The sequence below is a fragment of the Hippopotamus amphibius genome, chromosome 1, assembly GCF_030028045.1.
Source record: "Hippopotamus amphibius kiboko isolate mHipAmp2 chromosome 1, mHipAmp2.hap2, whole genome shotgun sequence".
Lineage (NCBI taxonomy): Eukaryota > Metazoa > Chordata > Mammalia > Artiodactyla > Hippopotamidae > Hippopotamus > Hippopotamus amphibius.
Genome location: NC_080186.1, coordinates 74,514,014 through 74,533,372, shown reverse-complemented (window position 1 = coordinate 74,533,372; position 19,359 = coordinate 74,514,014). Strand labels below are relative to the sequence as shown.

Below are 19,359 nucleotides of genomic sequence, written 5' to 3'. Positions count from 1 at the left end.
GTTCTAAAAATTCACAGATAGTCAAAAAAGCATTTACGTAGTTTCTAAATAAATTGATACTTCACCATTTGTTCATATAAAGTAGATTTTCCTTCTGGTACCTATCACAACACTACAAATATACTTTTGGTTTATTAAATCAGAACATGTTTCATTATCTCCCTAAGACACGCTTTTTGTCTTGCATTTTGTCAGTTCTCTTTTACTAGTCCTAATATAGAGGAAGAAATTTGGGCAAACAGATAACATAATACTAAAACCCAAACCACTTGGAATTAGAATTCAATCTTACGTAAATTGCCCCCAAATCGCTCTATTTTATTATTGTAATCTAGAAAGCTTTTTAACCTTCAGCTGGATAATTTAACAAAAAAATGTTTAAGATACTTTCAAAAACCTGCGATTTAGTGCCCCTAAAGGCCAAACTAAGTCATAAAATATTATTATGCTACTACAAATATTAAGAGTTGAGGTACATAAATGTCTAAGAAATGTCTTTAACTAGTGATATACTCATGCTCTGAAGAACTAAATCACTTTATTTCAAATAAAGATTGAGTTATAAGATCAAAATAAATTGCAAACGATAGAACTCAAAACAAAAAGGAAAGGGGAAGAGAACTAGTTGAATACCTAAAAGTGCGGTAAATATGGGACATTGTAGATGAAATAGTTCAAATAGTGAAATATTCCCACATCACTAAGGATGTGGATAATTCAATTAATATTTGTCCTAAAGCAACCTCAATTGAGTACATTTGAAAGTTCAATATAGACATTAGTAACAATTGCATGTCCCAGGTTGCAAACACTAACACATACTTAAGTGTGAAATGCATTTCTAATTACAAATGTCATGCAAGCAACAGAAACTGTGAACACTTCTCATCCCCTTCACAGATTCTCCCAACTCTAGTACTGTCATAGGATAGATGATACTATAAATTTTTAAATGTGCGTCCACTTGAAATAATCAGATGTTAATCTCAGAATCAATTAAATATAGTATATTATAGCACTTGTCCCCTTTTTCAGTTAAAGATAATAGTAATAACTAACACATACTAAAACTTATTGTGTGCCAGGCATAATGCTTTACATGCATGACATCATTTAATATTCAAAATCCTATAAACTTTGTACTATTATCACATACTTATTATAGATGAGGAAACTGGAGTTAGGAGGGGTTAATTAATTTGCCCAGTGTCACAGAGCAAAACACAGGATATGAAAGAGTCTGGATTTCACCCAGATCTGTCTGATCACAAAGCTCAAGCTTTTAACCACTGTGCTCTGTTATTTGCTTTACAAACTCGCTCATCATCTTCTGAGGGAAAGCATCACTGTGTTTCAGTGAACGCAGCACCTTGTATTCAATAGATATTCAATCATCTGTTGAATGCATACAATCAAACAACAGTGAATATGTTTAGTAAAACATAGAACATTTAGATGACTTGGACTCAATGATATCTTTGAGAGAACTTTATTTTTAGGAAAGTGATATTTGTTATTCTCCAGTGTTGATACAACCCTACTCATAACCAATTTGCATAATTCTTAAAAATCTGTAACCATGGTATGTAATGTTTGGACATAGTTGTTTGGATAATAGAGTAACAATTTACCATAAGAATATTGTTTTATAGAGGAATATTAAGAAGCAATTTTTAAATTCATTTCTACAGACTTGCCAAATTGCGAATATTGGAGTTAAGAGAAAATCACTTGAAAACTCTACCAAAGTAAGTGACTGTTTTCTAAATTTTGAATTGTGATTTTTCACTAGTAGGAAAAAATAGCTATTTTTATTTTGGCTGTGCTTTGTCATTATGACTGAATTACAACTTTTTTTCTAGAGGCTAGAAAGTACATTGCACTATAAGAGATTTATATTAAGTAAGAATGCATCCTGCTTTATAAAATCGTATAATTATAAGTAATGGTGGGAAGAGTCCATTTAAGATTCTTCTCATAGCTGAACATACACATCAGGAAGTTATTGCACTGAAACTTATGAAACTGACATTTTTATAGTCCCCAAACAATCAACAGTTTCAAAAGGTTCGACCTAAAAGAATACTTAACTTTTCAAGTTAATTTATGGTTTGTGGTAGTTTTCAGTTTTTAAAACAAAAGTATTTTGTAAAAATGATTAAAATGTTTCTAGAGATCCTAAAGTGATTTGGCAGGAAATTTATGTTTATACATTCTTTCAAACTGTACCTTTTTAGTAGTCTGTTTAAAATCTGGTTTACATAAAAATAGAGAACATTTTTATGTAAAAACTAATCTACAAAATTTTATTCAATGTTTAGTTTAATAAAGTTATTTGTTTCATCCTGCTTTGCCTTATTTATGTCTAATAATAAAATTTTGTGCTGTACCGAAAAAATGTTTTTGAAAGTCAAAAATTATTTAAAGTGCGGATTTTTTTACTTAAATAAATCATTATGACTTGTATATGTTACAGTTAAAATATTGAAAGTACTATGTTGCTATTTTAACCCTCCTGCAGTATTGCAGAAAAATATTGAGTACAGTGATTAATTTTTCAAACATATCTGCAGGATTTAGAGACCTTTCATCTGCTGAACCAAAACAATTTTATTTTTCTCTTTTTAATATTCCTTTTCTAAGCAAACTACACTGAATTTCATTGATTTTTTTCAGCCAATATATCAATAAAATACCCTCAAGTACATTTTGATACATACATATGTATGAAAATTCTGTCAGTGCAATATAAAGCTTTCAATAATTATATGAATTTAATTTAAATATATAAATAGAGATAAAACATTTATTCATTCCTCCATACGTGAAAGACAAGGAGAGAACGTGAAAAAGAGAAAATGTCTCCGTATCTGGACACCCCGCACTTTTGAGTGGCCTTTCTCTAAGCCAAAACATTATACATCGGTCTAATGGAAGGCACCTCTTCCATGATGGGGGCACAAACAAATGGGAATATGGTTGAAAGTGTTACTTGTTCAACATTAACCTACTGCAAATAGATTTCCAACCCCCATGTTTTAAATGTCTACATGTAAAGTAGAGTGGAAACAAGGCTAAGCACAAACTAAACTGTGATGAAAGAGCAATTGTGTCCTTCATCTCAATATAAACATTTAGGTCCAGGAGAAAATATTGATGGTGTGGAGGAGAATCCTTTCCCCTCTGCTCTTAAATAACAGTTTTGATGTGAAATAAAAAATAAATCTGACACAGGTTGTCAAGTTTTCAAATATGTATTTTTAAAATATAAATTTTAAATATAAATTAAAGCCTGACCATAGACTGATAATATGGCTTTTATGTATGAGATATGTGAACAGTTCAAAGTAATGAGTAACAACGTTCATGACTGGTGCATGGGTATTCCGTAGGCTTGAGACTGTGGCCCAGTATCAAATAGAATTCAAATAAGTAGAATAATATGCATTTAACTTTCTTTGCTATCACATGAAGAAAAAACTTGTAAAGATTTTGAAATTTTTTTTGAAATGGGTCTCCTTGGTAGACTCCTATGTTTATACAATTTGTATAGCTGTTACAGTTTTTACATTTAAAAGTCTTCTAAATTATTTTCAATCTAGTGTGCTTATTTTTTACCTTATTGATAAAAATCAAAAGAACCAGGGGCATGCATGACATATGGAGAACTTTATCCTCGTTTCGACGTCTATAAAAATGAGAACTGCAGAACATTCTGTCATGATCAAAAATAAACTGTGTTTTCAGTATGTATTATACATGGTACCTTCTGATCACCAATCTAGACCTGTAATGGAGAGATAAATATGTGAGAGCTTTCTACTATCTTTTATTTTGCACTTCTAATGAAAATAAAAGAGGAAAAACAGCATTAGGAAAAATAATTTTTGTTTTTTAATAATTACTCCAAGAAGAGATGATTCGTGATTTCCTCATGGACACAAACAAGATGTCAAGTCTTTAGCAGGTCCTCAGTGATTTTCCCTCCTTTTCACCTTCTGTCTTAAAGTCTACACACCTGGCAAGCTGTGAAAACTGTAAAAATGTGAAGAATTATGATATACGTTAAAACGTGTCCTTTTAAAGTAAACTGATACAGGCATTTTGATATGTGCAAATTCTAGGACAAATTCTTTGTGTTATTAGGTAGAATTTAGTATTAGAAATTTTTTTACACTGTTCCTTTCCTAAGGTACACATTTGTTTAAAAATCATTGACACAGTCGGTCTTGATTGTGTGTAATAACTGAGGACATTGAACATCTGGAAAAAGCTAAATAACCAAAAAGAAAAAAAAACTTTAAATTTTATGATAAAAATATTTTCTCATAGCAGAATTATCCTCTTAACTATATTTTTGAGAGGTGGTCCAAAAATGAGTTTGTTTCCATTTTGGAGCTTTTGCACTAGCTATTTCTCTCTGGAATTCCCTTATCTCAAATCTTTACAGGCTAGATCCTCTATACGATTCTTATCTTTCTTCAAATGGTGCCTCCTCAGAGGCTTTCCCTGATCACATCATATAAGGTTGCTCCCTCTTAGCCTTTATACGATTTCACTATTCCATTCGATTTTCTCATTTATGGTTCACTGAATTGTGTTGACTCTTTGTTTGCCGGGAGATGATCTCCTTAGGAGAACTTTCAGTTCTGTTAAGAAAAGGGGTTTCTTCTGTTTTGGCGCTGCTGAATCTCCGGAAGCAGTGCCCAGCACATAGGAAGCATTCAATAAATACATAAGAATGCTGATGTATTGATTCACAATGAGAAATATCTGTCATGTGACCTGCACATTTTGTGTTACTTGATTATTTGTTCCCATAAAAAACTATATGGGATACCAAATATTATAACAAAATGAGTCTCTGGTGAGCATGGAGAAGGCAGAAAAGGATAAATGATGAGGGATGCTCAGTGACTGATAGCTGAGCCTTGAATTTTAAACCTACACACACACACACACACACACACACACACACTTCTTCAGGTGGTTCCAAGTTACATATGATAGCTAAGGCATGACAAGGGAAGAAAATAACTTCAAATTAAGGCAATTAATACTTATAACAACTAAAGGGAATCCAATCTTATTTCTTTGATTTGTCCATGAAAAAGCGATACATTTAGTCAAGAAACATATGTTACGATAGAGATGAAGGGACAACATTTTTTAATGGAATTTGGGAAGCATTTCCATGGAAGTAATGTAATAGCATATGAATGGTTACTAATAATGATGGGTTTTATCTTTAAACAAAAATTTTCCATTTTTAAGAGAATTTTTCTAAAACCTTGAAGTTAACATATAGCCTGTTCATTAAGAACTTATTATGACTGTGACTTTGTTTCATCTTGAGCCAAAGTATGATGTTATGTACATGTGTCTGTGATAATTATAAAAATATGAAATAACAGGAAGAAAAGGAAACACAGGTTAAGCTTATATTAATGTCTATATTTGCCCTGCCACCTGGGTACACAAGGCATGAAGCATAATTTCTCGATCTACTATCATAATACAATGACTGAGAGAGGAATATGTCCAGCATGTTCCAGTAGAATTGCTGGGGCAGTATCAACAAATAAGTAAACCTGGGTGAACAAATCCAAAAAGGGAAAAATGGATGAACTTGGTAGATAAGGAACTTAAAAGTTTTTGGAAGAAGGGATTCAATTTGAGAAATGGTAAGTCTGAAGTAGCGACAACTACTTTTAGACTAGACTCCTATGTGAAGCTGAAAAAAGCTGTGGAATCCAGAAATGTATTAATTATAAAATCCAGTTGTCTCTATTTCCAATATATTCATGGCCCATTGTGAGTTTACAGAGTTTTATTTTTACCTAGAAGTAGATTATTTGGCTTCTTTATGTAAAATAATCCATGTCAAAATACCTAGTATACTATGACAGAGCACCGAAAAGAGGGCCCTCTTAATTTTAAAGGACCAAATTTGTTGAATGGATTATTTTCATCATATAACTGTTTCTTGTATATTCATTCAAAGGATAATATTGAGAAAATTTCCTTTGGAGTTGTTAATAGGATTCTATTTCACTATCATCTCTGACAATTTTGGGATTCTCCATAGAATAAAATCATTAAGGAACAATTGAAAGGAAAGCTTTCCCAAGCACCAGCATGAATGCTACTTTGAAACTACTTGGCTATGTATGCTTGAAAACTAGTAAATGATGTGTCTATTGTTTACATGATTTTATTCCTTGAGCATCATTGCTTTTATTAAGTGTTTAGCTCCCTGAAAACAAAGGTTCAGAAACTCTACAGTATTCACATTCTGTGAATGCCTAAAGACACACACACAACACACGTATATTCAGAGAAGGCACAGAAACATCGTGCCTTACCTGGAAATACTCTTAAGAAAAAGATCCCCTTGAATCGTAAATATAAATTGAAACCAGGGCTATATTTAAGCACTAGATATGAGACACTAGATCATGAAAGTCAAGAAAAGACTGAGGGAATATTTCAGATTGAAGAAGGCTAAAGAAACATTATAACTAAAATCAGTTATTCTTTTGCTATTAAAAAAAAAATTATTGGGACACCTGGCAAAACTTGCAAAACTTGCATGGGATCTGATGATTAGATGGTAGAATGTATCAGTGTTAATTTCCTAATTTGGATGGTTTTGTTTTGGTTTGGTAGGAGAATGTTCTTGTTTGTAAGAAATACACATTAAAGTACTGGGAAATGATGGGATACCAGGTCTGCAATTTATTATCAAGTAGTTCAAAAAAGTTATTTGTATGGTACTTTGAAGCTTTTTATAATTTTTTGTATTGTTTCAACCTAAAAACTTATTTTAAAAAGCTGTTTTCAAACATAAATTCTTTAAAAATTAAAAAACCACCATCAACATGGAGAAAATTATCAGCTTCATATCTGAAATGCTTGTAGATATAGAGGGCAAGGAGAGAGTTTGTATTTATGCACTAAAATGCTTACCTGTTAATAAAAAAGAGAATTTCAGTGATAGAGGTTTTACATATGTGATTAATACATACATTGTGTGGATATTTTCCTAATCTGAATGGCAATAAATACCCATATTCATAATTTTCATTCAAATTTCTATTTATTTGCAAATAATATGTTTTTTAGTTTTCATTTAAGTTCATTTATTCTTTTTAAATAAGATCACTCTTTAGGCAGACATAAAAATATAGTATATTTGTCGTGTTTTCTTTTTTAAAACCTTTCTTCCTTTGTTATCTATTTTCCTACCAGTTATCATTGTCAGCATAATGAAGAAAAATCCATAAAATAATATGTATTCTGAACTGGACAGGTGTGACTAAGTCATTTTCTATTCTTATCCAATGTGTCCTATTAATGAATTTATCTCATTTGGCATTACTGTACTAGTTACTACAATGAAATACATCAATAGGTTTCTTAGTGCTATTGTAACAAAAAATTGCATTGTCAGGCACAGCTTACAGAATAGCTTTTTGATGTTTCTATTAACTGTTTTTGTGACTGTAATACATAATTGGATACAAGGTGCTTTTATAATCCTATTACCTTATGCTTTTACCAATGAATATCAATTTATAAGGCATGGTGTTTTGTTAAATCCATGGTACCCTCCCATTCTGGGTTTCCTTTATTGAAAGGGACAACGTGACAAGCTAGCTAATCAACGTTAGTGCCCTCTGGTTTTAGAGAATTGCACTTAGAACTAGGATTAGTTTTTACTTCTTCTCACCTGGTCTTACTTAGAACTAGGATTAGTTTTTACTTCTCACCTGGTCTTATGTTTTCAATTCAAATGAAATAAGTGATAATTATGGCATTTTACATTTAAAAGCATTCTACAAATTATAATGCATTCTAACAATGTAATCACTAGATTCGCTTCTAAAATATCAAATGTGTGCTTTCCAGTGATTCACCAATAAAAGTGTGAGCTCTCTATCTTGTGAACTAATTATATTTCTTTTTTTTAAGAACTTTTATTGAGGTACAGTTAACAGACAATAAATTGCATATATTTAGAGTGTACAATTTGGTATCCCAATCTCCCAGTTCATTCCCCCCCAACCCTCCCCGCTTTCCCCACTTGGTGTCCATATGTTTGTTCTCTACATCTGTGTCTCTATTTCTGCCTTGCAAACCAGTTGATCTGTACCATTTTTCTATATTCTGCATATATGTGTTAATATACCATATTTGTTTTTCTCTTTCTGACTCACTTCACTCTGTATGACAGTCTCTAAGTGCATCCATGTCTCTACAAATGTACCAGTTTCATTCCTCTTTACAGCTGAGTAATATTCCATTGTATATATGTACCACATCTTTTTTATCCATTCATCTGTTGATGGACATTTAGGTTGCTTCCATGTCCTGGCTATTGTAAATAGTGCTGCAATGAACATTGGAGTGCATGTGTCTTTCTGAATTATGGTGTTCTCTGGGTATATGCCCAGCAGTGGGATTGCTGGGTCATATGGTAACTCTTTTTTTAGTTTTGCAAGGAACCTCCATACTGTTCTCCATAGTGGTGGTATCAATTTACATTCCCACCAACAGTGCAAGAGCTTTCCCTTTTCTCCACATCCTCTCCAGCATTTACTGTTTGTAGATTTTCTGCTGATGCCCATTCTGACCGGTGTGAGGTGATACCTCATTGTAGTTTTGATGTGCATTTCTCTAATAATTAGTGATTTTGAGCAGCTTTTCATGTGCCTCTTGGCCATCCGTATGTCTTCTTTGGAGAAATGTCTATTTAGGTCTTCTGCCCATTTTTTGATTGGGTTGTTTGTTTTTTTGATATTGAGCTGGATGAACTGTTTATATATTTTGGAGATGAATCCTTTGTCTGTTGATTTGTTTGCAAATATTTTCTCCCATTATGAGGGTTGTCTTTTCCTCTTGCTTATAGTTTCCTTCTCTGTGCAGAAGCTTTGAAGTTTCATTAGGTCCCACTTATTTATTTTTGTTTTTATTTTCATTACTCTAGGAGGTGGATCAAGAAAAGATCTTGCTGTGATTTACATCGAAGAGTGTTCTTCCTACGTTTTTCTCTAGGAGTTTTATAGTGTCTGGCCTTACATTTAGGTCTTTAATCCATTTGGAGTTTATTTTTGTGTATGGTGTTAAGGAGTGTTCTAATTTCATTCTTTTACACGTTATATTTCTTTTTAGTCTTATATTTTCAACTTAAAATTAAGCTTGAGAGTATTATGGTTAGCTAAGGTTGTGTCAGGTCCAGTACAGAGCTATGGGGAGGGCACAAAAGCCACATAAAACCATGGGATCAAACTGCTCTTTTCAGAGTACTTCAATCAATAGCCACTCTGATCCCTGATGATTAAATTTACCAAAAGATGGAAACGGCCTGTTATAATAGGGAGGTTGAAAGTGCTATGATGTCAGTTTCATGAGATCTCAAGGCTTAGTCTCTCATGGAACTATCAGCCTGTACTTAGTTCTTTTTCACCTGAGAAGAGCCAGAATGTACTTGAATGAGGATATGCTTTGTAGTCAGATAAACTTGGATGTGTTTCCAGGCCCTTGCTTCTTGTTTATGAATTATTTAACTTCTCTGAACTTCAGTGTCATTATTTTAAAAGAATACTGGGTGGTCATTGCTTTCTTTAAACTGTGAAATATATTTTGGGTAATAGTTGATGAAAATGAGTCTTGTGATTATTTAGAACCAAGAAAGTATTTAAACAAAAGTAGTGAACTTGGGTACTTAGACAACTTAAGAGTATTCAAGAAAAGATTGGCATGAATTAAATATTTTTTCATTTTATCTTATAAAAATATCTTTATTAGAAAGGGAACAGAGGTTTTCTTTCAGTATTTTCTTTCATAATAAAATCTTCAAAATAGTGGTTGATGCTAACGTATTTCTCTTATTTTTCAAATTGTACTGTATTAACAACCTATATAAATGATTGTCTCTCAATCTTGGTAAAGTATATAAAAACTTGAAATATCTACTAATCAATTCTTAAAGACTATTTTTTTTCTTTTTAAGATTTGTAGTTTCTTTGGGTGAATTGAACTCAGTAACAGACATGATAAAAAATAGAAACTCTCAACAAGAAACAAGAGGAGCATATCCACCATTTGCAGATTTGAAATTCAAACAATTTAATGTGGATGATTGCTCTCCCCTTTATGAAAAAATGTAGTGTCTTTACTAAAGATACATTCTGAACTTTACATTAGTGTTGATCTTGGTCTCAGAGTCTTAGACCAGAAAAATATACAAAGACACAATGGACCTAGTTAACAAGTCTACTTCTGCAGTCTCAGATGTGAATTGCAAACATTTACCTGATTTTCAATTCCATATTCCAACAGTCAGATCTCAAATGGAATAGTCACATGCTTCAAAACTGATATCATCTTTATCTTTCTTCTCTGCTCACCATTTCAAGCAAAACCAAACCAAACTACACCAAACAGAAATCCCAGGCATCTTATTGTATAATACCTAGGGACAGTACCATTACCTAATTACAGAAATTAGAAATCTCGGTTCTATTTTCCTCTCCTACTACCCCAAATCCACTGTCCATCAATTTATGTCACATCTAAACAGCCTTCTCTACCTTCTATCAATGCCCTACTTGAGGTCTTCAATATTACTTGTCTTAGCTTCCAGTAACTCCTCATTCTTCCTATCTCCTCCATTGGAATCCATCTCCTTATTCTTGTCAGAGCTTTCTTACTAAAATACACCATTACACATGCCAATGTAAAAGCTCACAATGACTGCCCACAGCTTGCAGAAGACAAACACGTCAAGACCATTCATAGCTTGGAGTCAGCATTTTCAGTGTCATTATCTTTCAACATTCACCATCCCACAGGGTCTCTCTGCTATATGCAGTATATAAAGTTCACTTTTGTATCTCCAAGCATCTTTCTTGGAATCTTCCCTTTTTCTCTCTGAAAAACTCTAAATCATCTTTTAATTTTCCCATTGCTTTTGCTATGAAATTAGCTATGGATTCTGCATTCAAAGTGATAGCTTAGAAAGTATGCTAGAGTTTTTTCAAGGCACAGTTTTCACAGGAATGTTGGTCTTATTATAGTTTGACTTAGAAATCTAATAAGCTTCATTTCGTAAGGTTTTGAGGTTTTTTTTTTTTTTTTTGTCACCTTGAATATGCTATTTGAAGCTCCAACTCCATAGTCCAACTCTCAAGGAAACAACTGCTGAGCAGTATGCTTTTTCCTTCCCAGTTACTAATTTGGGGATCGCACAGTCTCAGTAACAGTGGACACTCAAGAGAAATTGGTGAATTGAATTTCACTCGGGTCCTTCTTTGGTATTTCGGAAATGCGTGGAAAATCTGATCATTAGGAGATATGTTTTCTTCCAACATTTTAAAAGAGTTTGCAGCCAGCCATGTTTTGATTTTCACTTTTAAAAAAAGACTCTTGATGAGTAAACAACAGATTATTACTGATGATTGGCTCCTTAGGACACACGAAAACTAGTGAAATATATCTAACTCTCCATAGATTTTCTGCTTTCTTCATGTCTCCATTCTTCTCTCTACTCAAGTCGGGGTTAATTCAGGTCTTTCAATATGCAAAATATATCTTTAAAGAGCTTGATTTTCTGCTGAAGAGATGCAAGGGAAATATTTCTAAGTTGCTGTGGTTTTCCACAGTTTCTGTGACATTTAAGATCAGTGCCTGAGCAATATTAAAAATAAAAATTCACATAAGATATTAACTTCCTGACATTAATTTCCAAGCATGTATATTTTATATTTCCTTTTAGTAATATGGGATTTTAGTTTGCCTTTTCATGGCTTTTAAAAATTATGAATTCTTCCTTACCAAACTTCCTATTCCATTATGTTTAGTTTTACATTATTTATACTCAAAATGATCCCAAACCTTTACCTAACTACATTGTATTTCTATTCATTTTCTCTTTATAGTTAAACTTAATTTAGTATATCAAAAGGACTTCTGTTAACACTTAGTACATCATATCAATCTTTTCTACTTATAAAGTAAATTGCTGTATAATTTTTTAAGATTAGAAATAAGATTAATCAAATTTAAGCACTATGACTCTTATCAAGCATTAGCTATTCAAATTTATGTTTGTTCTAAAAAGATGGGGTAGAAAATACACAACATAAAGTGGTTAAAAAGTAAGAATAACACATTCTCTATTAAAAAATTTATCTAGCAATTTAGGTAAATAAATTTTGTTTAATTACATTAAGGTTACTGACTCCTGATTATAGTAAAACATTTATAAATTAAACAGATTTCTAGAAGCAAAAGCTTTATTTTGATTAAATGTTTCATGAAATTTCCAAAAGCAAAAGTAAAAACACTTATACTAAATATAATCTTAAAGGGCATCTCTTTAAATATTACATCCAACTAAGTAGAAATACGTTTTAAAATGTACTTACATACTTTAGTGTTATAAAAGGAAGATCTCATAACTAAAGGCTTTATTTAAGAGAGAATATAAAATTTTAAATCTTTGACTTCCCATTGATTTTACAGTAACATTCAAACTATGAAACATGGCATTCCAGAGCCTTCACAGTATGACCCCTAAGTTCCCTTCAATTACTCTCCACTTAATCCCCTAAATATGACTTGCAGATTGGTGCCTCAGTACACCTACCAATTAATTCTCACTTCATATAATGAACAAGTCAGTTTAAAAATAACTTTGAGTATGTACCTAACGTGTCAGACGCTATTCTACGTGCTAGAGGATATGACAATATGACAATGCACAATGAAGACAGATTCTCTTTTCTTCAAAGACTTTCATGTCTAGTTGAGGGAGACAGACAATAAACACATAAACAAATAAGTGAATAAGACAAGTAATTGCTGTAAAGAAAACAGGATGACAGTATAGGAAGTGATTGGGTTTGGGGATTGTTTTTGTTTAATTGGTTGATTGTTGGTTTTTTGGATTTACTTACTCTTTGTTTTTTTGGCTAGAGTGGTCAGAAAAGACCTTTGTGAAAAGGTGAGCTTTGCATGATTTAAATGATGAGAGTAATGCAAAGTTCTAGAGGAAGAGCGGAAACAACAACAAGGAACAGCAGATGTAAAAACACTTGTGATGGGAACAAGCCTGATGTGTCAGGAGCAGGAAGACCAGTGTAGCCAGAGCATAATGAGTGTGAAGTGGAAGAGTATGAGACGAGGCTGGAGAGACAGTTGGGGCAAAGTGATGAAGTGCCTTGTGAGCCACATTTGGAAATTAAGATTATATTCTAATTCTGATGAAAAGCCATTTGAGGATTTGAGCAAGGGAGAATTGTAATTTGACTAAACCTTTACAAAGATCTGCCTGGCAACTCTGCAGAGAAGGGGTTCTACGTGGACAGAATTAAAAGGACACCAATTAGGAGATGATTGCAATTGTGTAGATAAGAAATGATGATAGCTTTGTCTAGGAATGTTCTCTGGAGATGGTAAGTGGTCAGGTTTGGGATCCATTTTGAGGTGGAAGCTTGCTGATGGAAAGAATTTGTGGTGAGAGGAAAAGTTAAGGATTTAAGGAGGAATTAAGGAGCATCCCCAAAGACTGACTTTAACTAACAAGATAACTGGTGGCATAATTTCCCAATATAGAGAAAATCTGAAGAGGAGGAGATGAGGGGAATCAGAAGTTTGATCTTGGCAATGAAAAGTTGGAGATGCCTATTAGAAAATCAAGGGTAGGCAATTGAATACATAAATCATATGCTCAGTAAGATAGAGATATAAATTTAAGTTATCACTCTATAGATGTTATTTAAAAATAAGACATTGGTCAAGGTAAACAATTGAGACTATAAATGAAATGAGGACCCAGAATTAAGCCTAGGACACTTTTATATTTATAGTTTAAGTATGAAAAGTGATTCTACAAAAGATCCTCAGGATGAACAACCAGAGAGTTAAGAAGGAAACCAAATTCAGGAAGTGCCACATAAGTCTAGAAAAAAGAGGGAGGGAGGAGTCAATTTTATCAAACACTGGATGGAGGTCAAGCATGATGGGAACAGAAAACTGAGCATTGGCATTAGCAAGATCTAGGTCAGTGATGGGATCTTGATAAGAGCTATTTCAGTAATGCATTATGTGCAGCCTCATTGGAGTGGTTGAGGGGAGAGTAAGGTTAGCAAAAGAAGATAACAGGTACAGATGGTTCCTTCAAGGACTGTAGTTGTAGAATGAACAGTGAAAAGGTGGCAGTAACTGGATGGGGATATGGTGTCAGGAAAAGGATTTGTTAAGAAGGATAGTGTTAAAGCACATTTGCAAGATGATGGGAATGGTCCAGTAGAAATAAAAGAATTAATAATGCGGGAGAGAAGGAAAATAATTACAAGACCAAATCCTTGAGGAGGTGAGGGAATGGGATACAGAGCATAAGTGGAGGAAGTGGCCGTAGAAGCAAGGATGCTTCTCACGTGGGAACATAAGGGTCCTAGAGAAAATGGATATAAATATATAAATATAGATAGATTGGTGGTTTGGAAGTGGAGAGATAACATTCTCAACTAATTGCTTTGATTTTTCCTATGAGGCATGAAGAAGAGTCCATCACTTGAGAGGAAGTAGAGAATAATGGAGATTTGAGGAGATGAGAGAAAGTGTGAAAGAGAAGTTCTCTTAGAGAATGGGCAAGTGAATACACTAGGGCTGTGTCCTAGAGTCATCTGGCAGCATTGACCACCCATTTGAAATTTAAGGTTATATATGTGAAAGAAATCCATTCAGGAAAGTTGAGCAGGCTTCTTCAGCAAGTCGGTTACATTGCTGCAGGCTTAGGAGATAGCTGGCTGGGTTTGCCAGGCATGCCAGATGGAGGAGGAGAGGGGCAAGGGAACTTAGGATGTTTACAGAAGAGTGACTGGGATCTGGGGCTACAGAATCCAAGATGGGGGAAGAAAGTAACTGAGGATATTAAAGGGTCAGAAGAAATGTCTTACTTGCCCTTCTCTTTTTTTTTTTTTTTTGATGTACTATGAATCTTTAAAGCACAATCCAAATACCACTTTCTCTATAAAGTGTCTCCTGACACTGCAGGCAGTAATTATTCCTTCCACTTTGCTACCACAGCATTTTGTACATTCCTCTATGATAGCCTTTAGCACATTATATTGAATTTGTTGCCTATGAGTATATCCCCAAGAAGACTGTAAACTTTTAAAGGAAAGAACTATATCTTATTTATTTTTTTATTGGCAACAAAGTGAGGCATAAGAAAGGTTTTCAAAGAACATCTGATGAATCAAGACAGGCATTGTAGCATGGAAGGAAGTGTTTTAGTTCCTCAAACATTGCCAAGCATTTGGTGGGCACTTGGTGTATACCTGATTGATTGTAAGAACCGGAAATGAATAGGAAGTTAAACTTTGTGATATTTTCCTATAAATAATTTTTCCACTGCAGCTGGCTCTTGATTATTAAAAAATTGTCATGCACAAGGCACATTGTTTTTCTTTCTTTTTATTTCGTTTGCATATATTTTAGTCATCCCACTCATCCTTAGCCTTGAAGAGAGCACACTACAGATGTCAAGTTGGTGTTGCTATATTTCGTCTTTAAGAAAATATTAGCGATGTGATTGCCAAGGGGAGGTGGGGCATGGGAGGGATGGAGTGGGAGTTTGGGGTTAATAGATGCAAACTAGTATTTAGAATGGATAAATAACAAGGTCTTACTGTATAGCACGGGAAACTATATTCAATATCCTGTGGAAACCATATGGGAAAGAATATAAAAAGAATGTAGGGGACTTCCTTGGCAGTCCAGTGGTTAGGACTTCATGCTTTTACGGCTGAGGGCATAGGTTCAGTCCCTGGCTGGGAAACTAACATCCGGCAAGCTGCGTGGCGAGGCCAAAAAAAGAAAAAAAAAAAAAGAATGTATAAATATGTATAACTGAATCACTTTGCTGTACAGCAGAAATTAACATAACATTGTAAATCAACTATATGTTAATAAAAAATGTTAGCAATATAAAGATATGGCTTAAACTGACACTATTAGTTATACATGGGCTTTATTTACTTTCTTGGATTAATCAATATGCTATCTAATTTAATTCAAAAAATAAATATCATCTCTGGGTATATTCTTTGACTATGTTTCCTTATAAGAAAATTTATTATAGTACTTTTTATATGAAATGAATTTCCACAGCATTATGTAAAATGAAAATGTGTTCTAAAGAAAGAGATGACGAAGGTGCAGTGTACTGTGAGGCAATATGGCCTCTTCTAAACTGCCAAATGTTGTTGCCTGGGAAGCACACCATTTAAAACACTTTATGTAAGAATATGCATCAAGTAATTATCATTTTCTATAGACATATTCTACCATAGTTTCTATAGCTTATTAAATGTATTTTGCTTGGAAATGTTTACAAAATCTTTAAATCATTCCTGATACCCATGTGCAACTACTACACATCCTCTTGATGAGACTGTTATTATAAAAAATAAAACACAACAAAGAAATGACAGTAATAGATGATACACAGTGTGTTTCATTTTTGTAGTGAAGGAGCCATTATTTGCTGATTTGTGATCTGAAATTTTAAGATTTGCCACATTTTAATGGAATTCTGTTCTATGAGTATTGTTAAGAAATTAGCATATTTTATTTTTTCCTTTTAGATAAAATTCCTGATAGGAAACTTTGCATTTAAAAGTATTTGGACTACCATAGGAAGAAGTATGTTGAAAGAGTCCAATCCAAGATGAAGGCAAAACTGAAATTCAGAAAACTGTGGGAGAAAATAGATGAGAAATATGAATGCAATTGATTCGGGCAATGGGTAGCTGTTACCTTTTATACTAATTTCAGAGAAATCTGAAATTCTTGCTTCAGTTGTAATTCAGTAACTTATATAATATATTGTATGTTTTCTATCAACTATAATAGCTAACATTCAGTATTGGCTCATGAATAACATTTACTCCCTTATAAAATCTGGCAGACATTCCATTTATAAGGTTTTGGGTAGATGATACAAAATCCCATTAAACAAACATTATGTTTGCTGTTCTTATTCTGCCTGGGAAGTAAGTATTAAAAAGGTAAATCTGGCTTATTTTCAAGTTGAAACTTTGAATGTAATTATAACAAGGATAAATAACTTCCTGAAAATTTCTTCTAAAATAAGTATTTTTCTGTTACTTTTCTCTATTTGCATTTTTAAACAAAAATTAATACTGATTTTCCCTCTGTAACTACTAAACAAGTAAGATTAAACAGGAATAGAATTTTTGGTATATCATAAAACTATTTTTTATTCATCATACTTGGGGTGCCCTGATGCAAAGGGAATCCAGAAATCTTTATTAATCTCACACATAATGAAGTTATTGCTTGAAAAGTATGTAATAAAAAAATAAGTATTTCTTTGGAAAAAAAAAGCTGTTAGATGAGCTGTTCCAATAGGTTAGTAGTAAAGTTAAAAATCTTATAAAATCCAATACAAATTTCCAGAATATACCAATATTTTTTAAAAAATCAAAAATTCAGTTGGTGATTGTTTTGGGGTTTACAAAATAAAATCTAGAATATTTTTTTCTTAACTCAACCTATGATTCCCTGCCTACAAAAAGAGCAGGAAACCATCATGGCCAAGAGAAGAGGACTTAGGCTCTAGAGTGGACAAACATGAGCTGAACTCTCATTCACCCTTAGTACTGCGTGCCTTAGAGCAAGCGATTTGTCCTCTTTCAACTTCAGTTTCCCACATGTATCATGTACTTAGGCATTACAAAGAATTCAATATATATATTATACAGAATAGTGTTTGCACGCAGTGGGTGCATGATAAATGGTTCTTAAGCTTTTTGAGGGAACAAAAAAGAAGCTAAGAGAAGCTTCTCAGAAGGACTCAAATATGCAGTAGTCCTTGCTCCAGATAAAAAGAAATTCACAGAGAAGGGGGCTATACCCATGCAGGCTGCACAGTGTTATCATTCTAGAAGGGCTTTCCGGATGTTCCCTTTTCTCTTTTCTCTCACCATTTGAATTGGGAATTTTGAGAGGGCCTCTGGCTTCCAAGTTTACCAATTCTGCTCCTGCTTTTTCTGCTGTTCGTCACACTGGCAGTTACACAGCAGGATCAGATAACTACTGCTCAGGAAGCCAAAATACTGGTATTAGAATCACCCCCTCTGGCCCACTAAACCATAAGTCATAACATATTTGCACTAAATTGCCATGGCAAAAGTGCCCATTTTGCATTTCCTGTTTTATCTGACCTCTGGTTCCTGAGAACTATCTTCTGAGTCCTTTTCTCTTATTTATGGTAGTAACCTCCTCAATGCTTGGCATCCTACTTTGCACAAAGTTAAACAACCAATCAATTATTGTTGAATAAATGAAGAAATAAATGTCATTTGTTTTCAGAGAATGCATATTTATCTTGGAATCAGCAGGTATAACCAGAAGGCAATATACCTATAGCATAATTGCAACCCAGCAATGTCGTATGTGCAGCACTGTACACCACAGTCCAAAACAGATATTATGTGTCCCAAATTCATAGGCTGAAATCTGGCAAACTTATTCAAGTCAAAACAATTAATCAAAGCCTTGAGTAGACACGTGGATCATTAATGTGAGTGAATAAAGATTTTATTCATAGAAACAATCTTAGAAACATTTCAAATTATTATTTTTTGTTCACACAGTGGATAATGAAGATATGTATATTTTGGTTATTTGCTAATATTTATGCATTTTATATACTTTTAAAGTCAAGGATTCAACTTTCTTTGTTATTTCCTATTTACTTGATAGTAAATAGGTTAAGATCTCTTGTTTTCAAAGTGTTCTTGTCTTAAATAAAAACAATAATTGCCTGAATATCCATGACGATCATATAAATTCAAAACCTTTAGAATTATTTCCAGACAATTTAGAAAAGTTGTTCTTAACCAGAATGCTGTGGCACGTGAGAACCCCATCAACACTTCACACACAGGCTGAATTCCAGTTAATATTTAAATGTTATTCTTGCTATACCTTGTTCAGGTCCATAATCTGCTATAACAGGTTCTAGTTCAGGTAAAGACAGTGAGCAGTATTATTCAAACAGCCAAATAGTACATAAGAGTGAACAGGAATAATTGAAAATTCTAGATGCTTTCATAAATATTGTGTGAGATTGTTGTACTCTCATAGCTATTGCACTGAATTATTGCTGTTTAATTTTGCCATGAGTCTTTTAATACATTCAAAGCATGCCACCGCAACTTATAGTATGAGAAAACCTACAGCAAATGTAAGAATTTCTGCCTAAAATAACCCATTTGAATTTATGAAAACTTAGGAAGTAGTTTTACATGTTTGACTTAA

General features: G+C 33.2%; 1 protein-coding gene across 2 annotated transcripts in view; it reads left to right on the top strand.

The window, feature by feature from the left end:
- LRRC7 (leucine rich repeat containing 7) overlaps nucleotides 1-19,359 on the top strand; it is a 371,481-nt gene that overhangs the window by 135,114 nt on the left and 217,008 nt on the right. For both annotated transcript variants that reach the window (XM_057744562.1, XM_057744552.1), the window contains exon 6: nucleotides 1,692-1,748. In XM_057744562.1, the coding sequence (XP_057600545.1) occupies nucleotides 1,692-1,748 (57 nt within the window). The remainder of the gene's footprint in view (nucleotides 1-1,691; nucleotides 1,749-19,359) is intronic.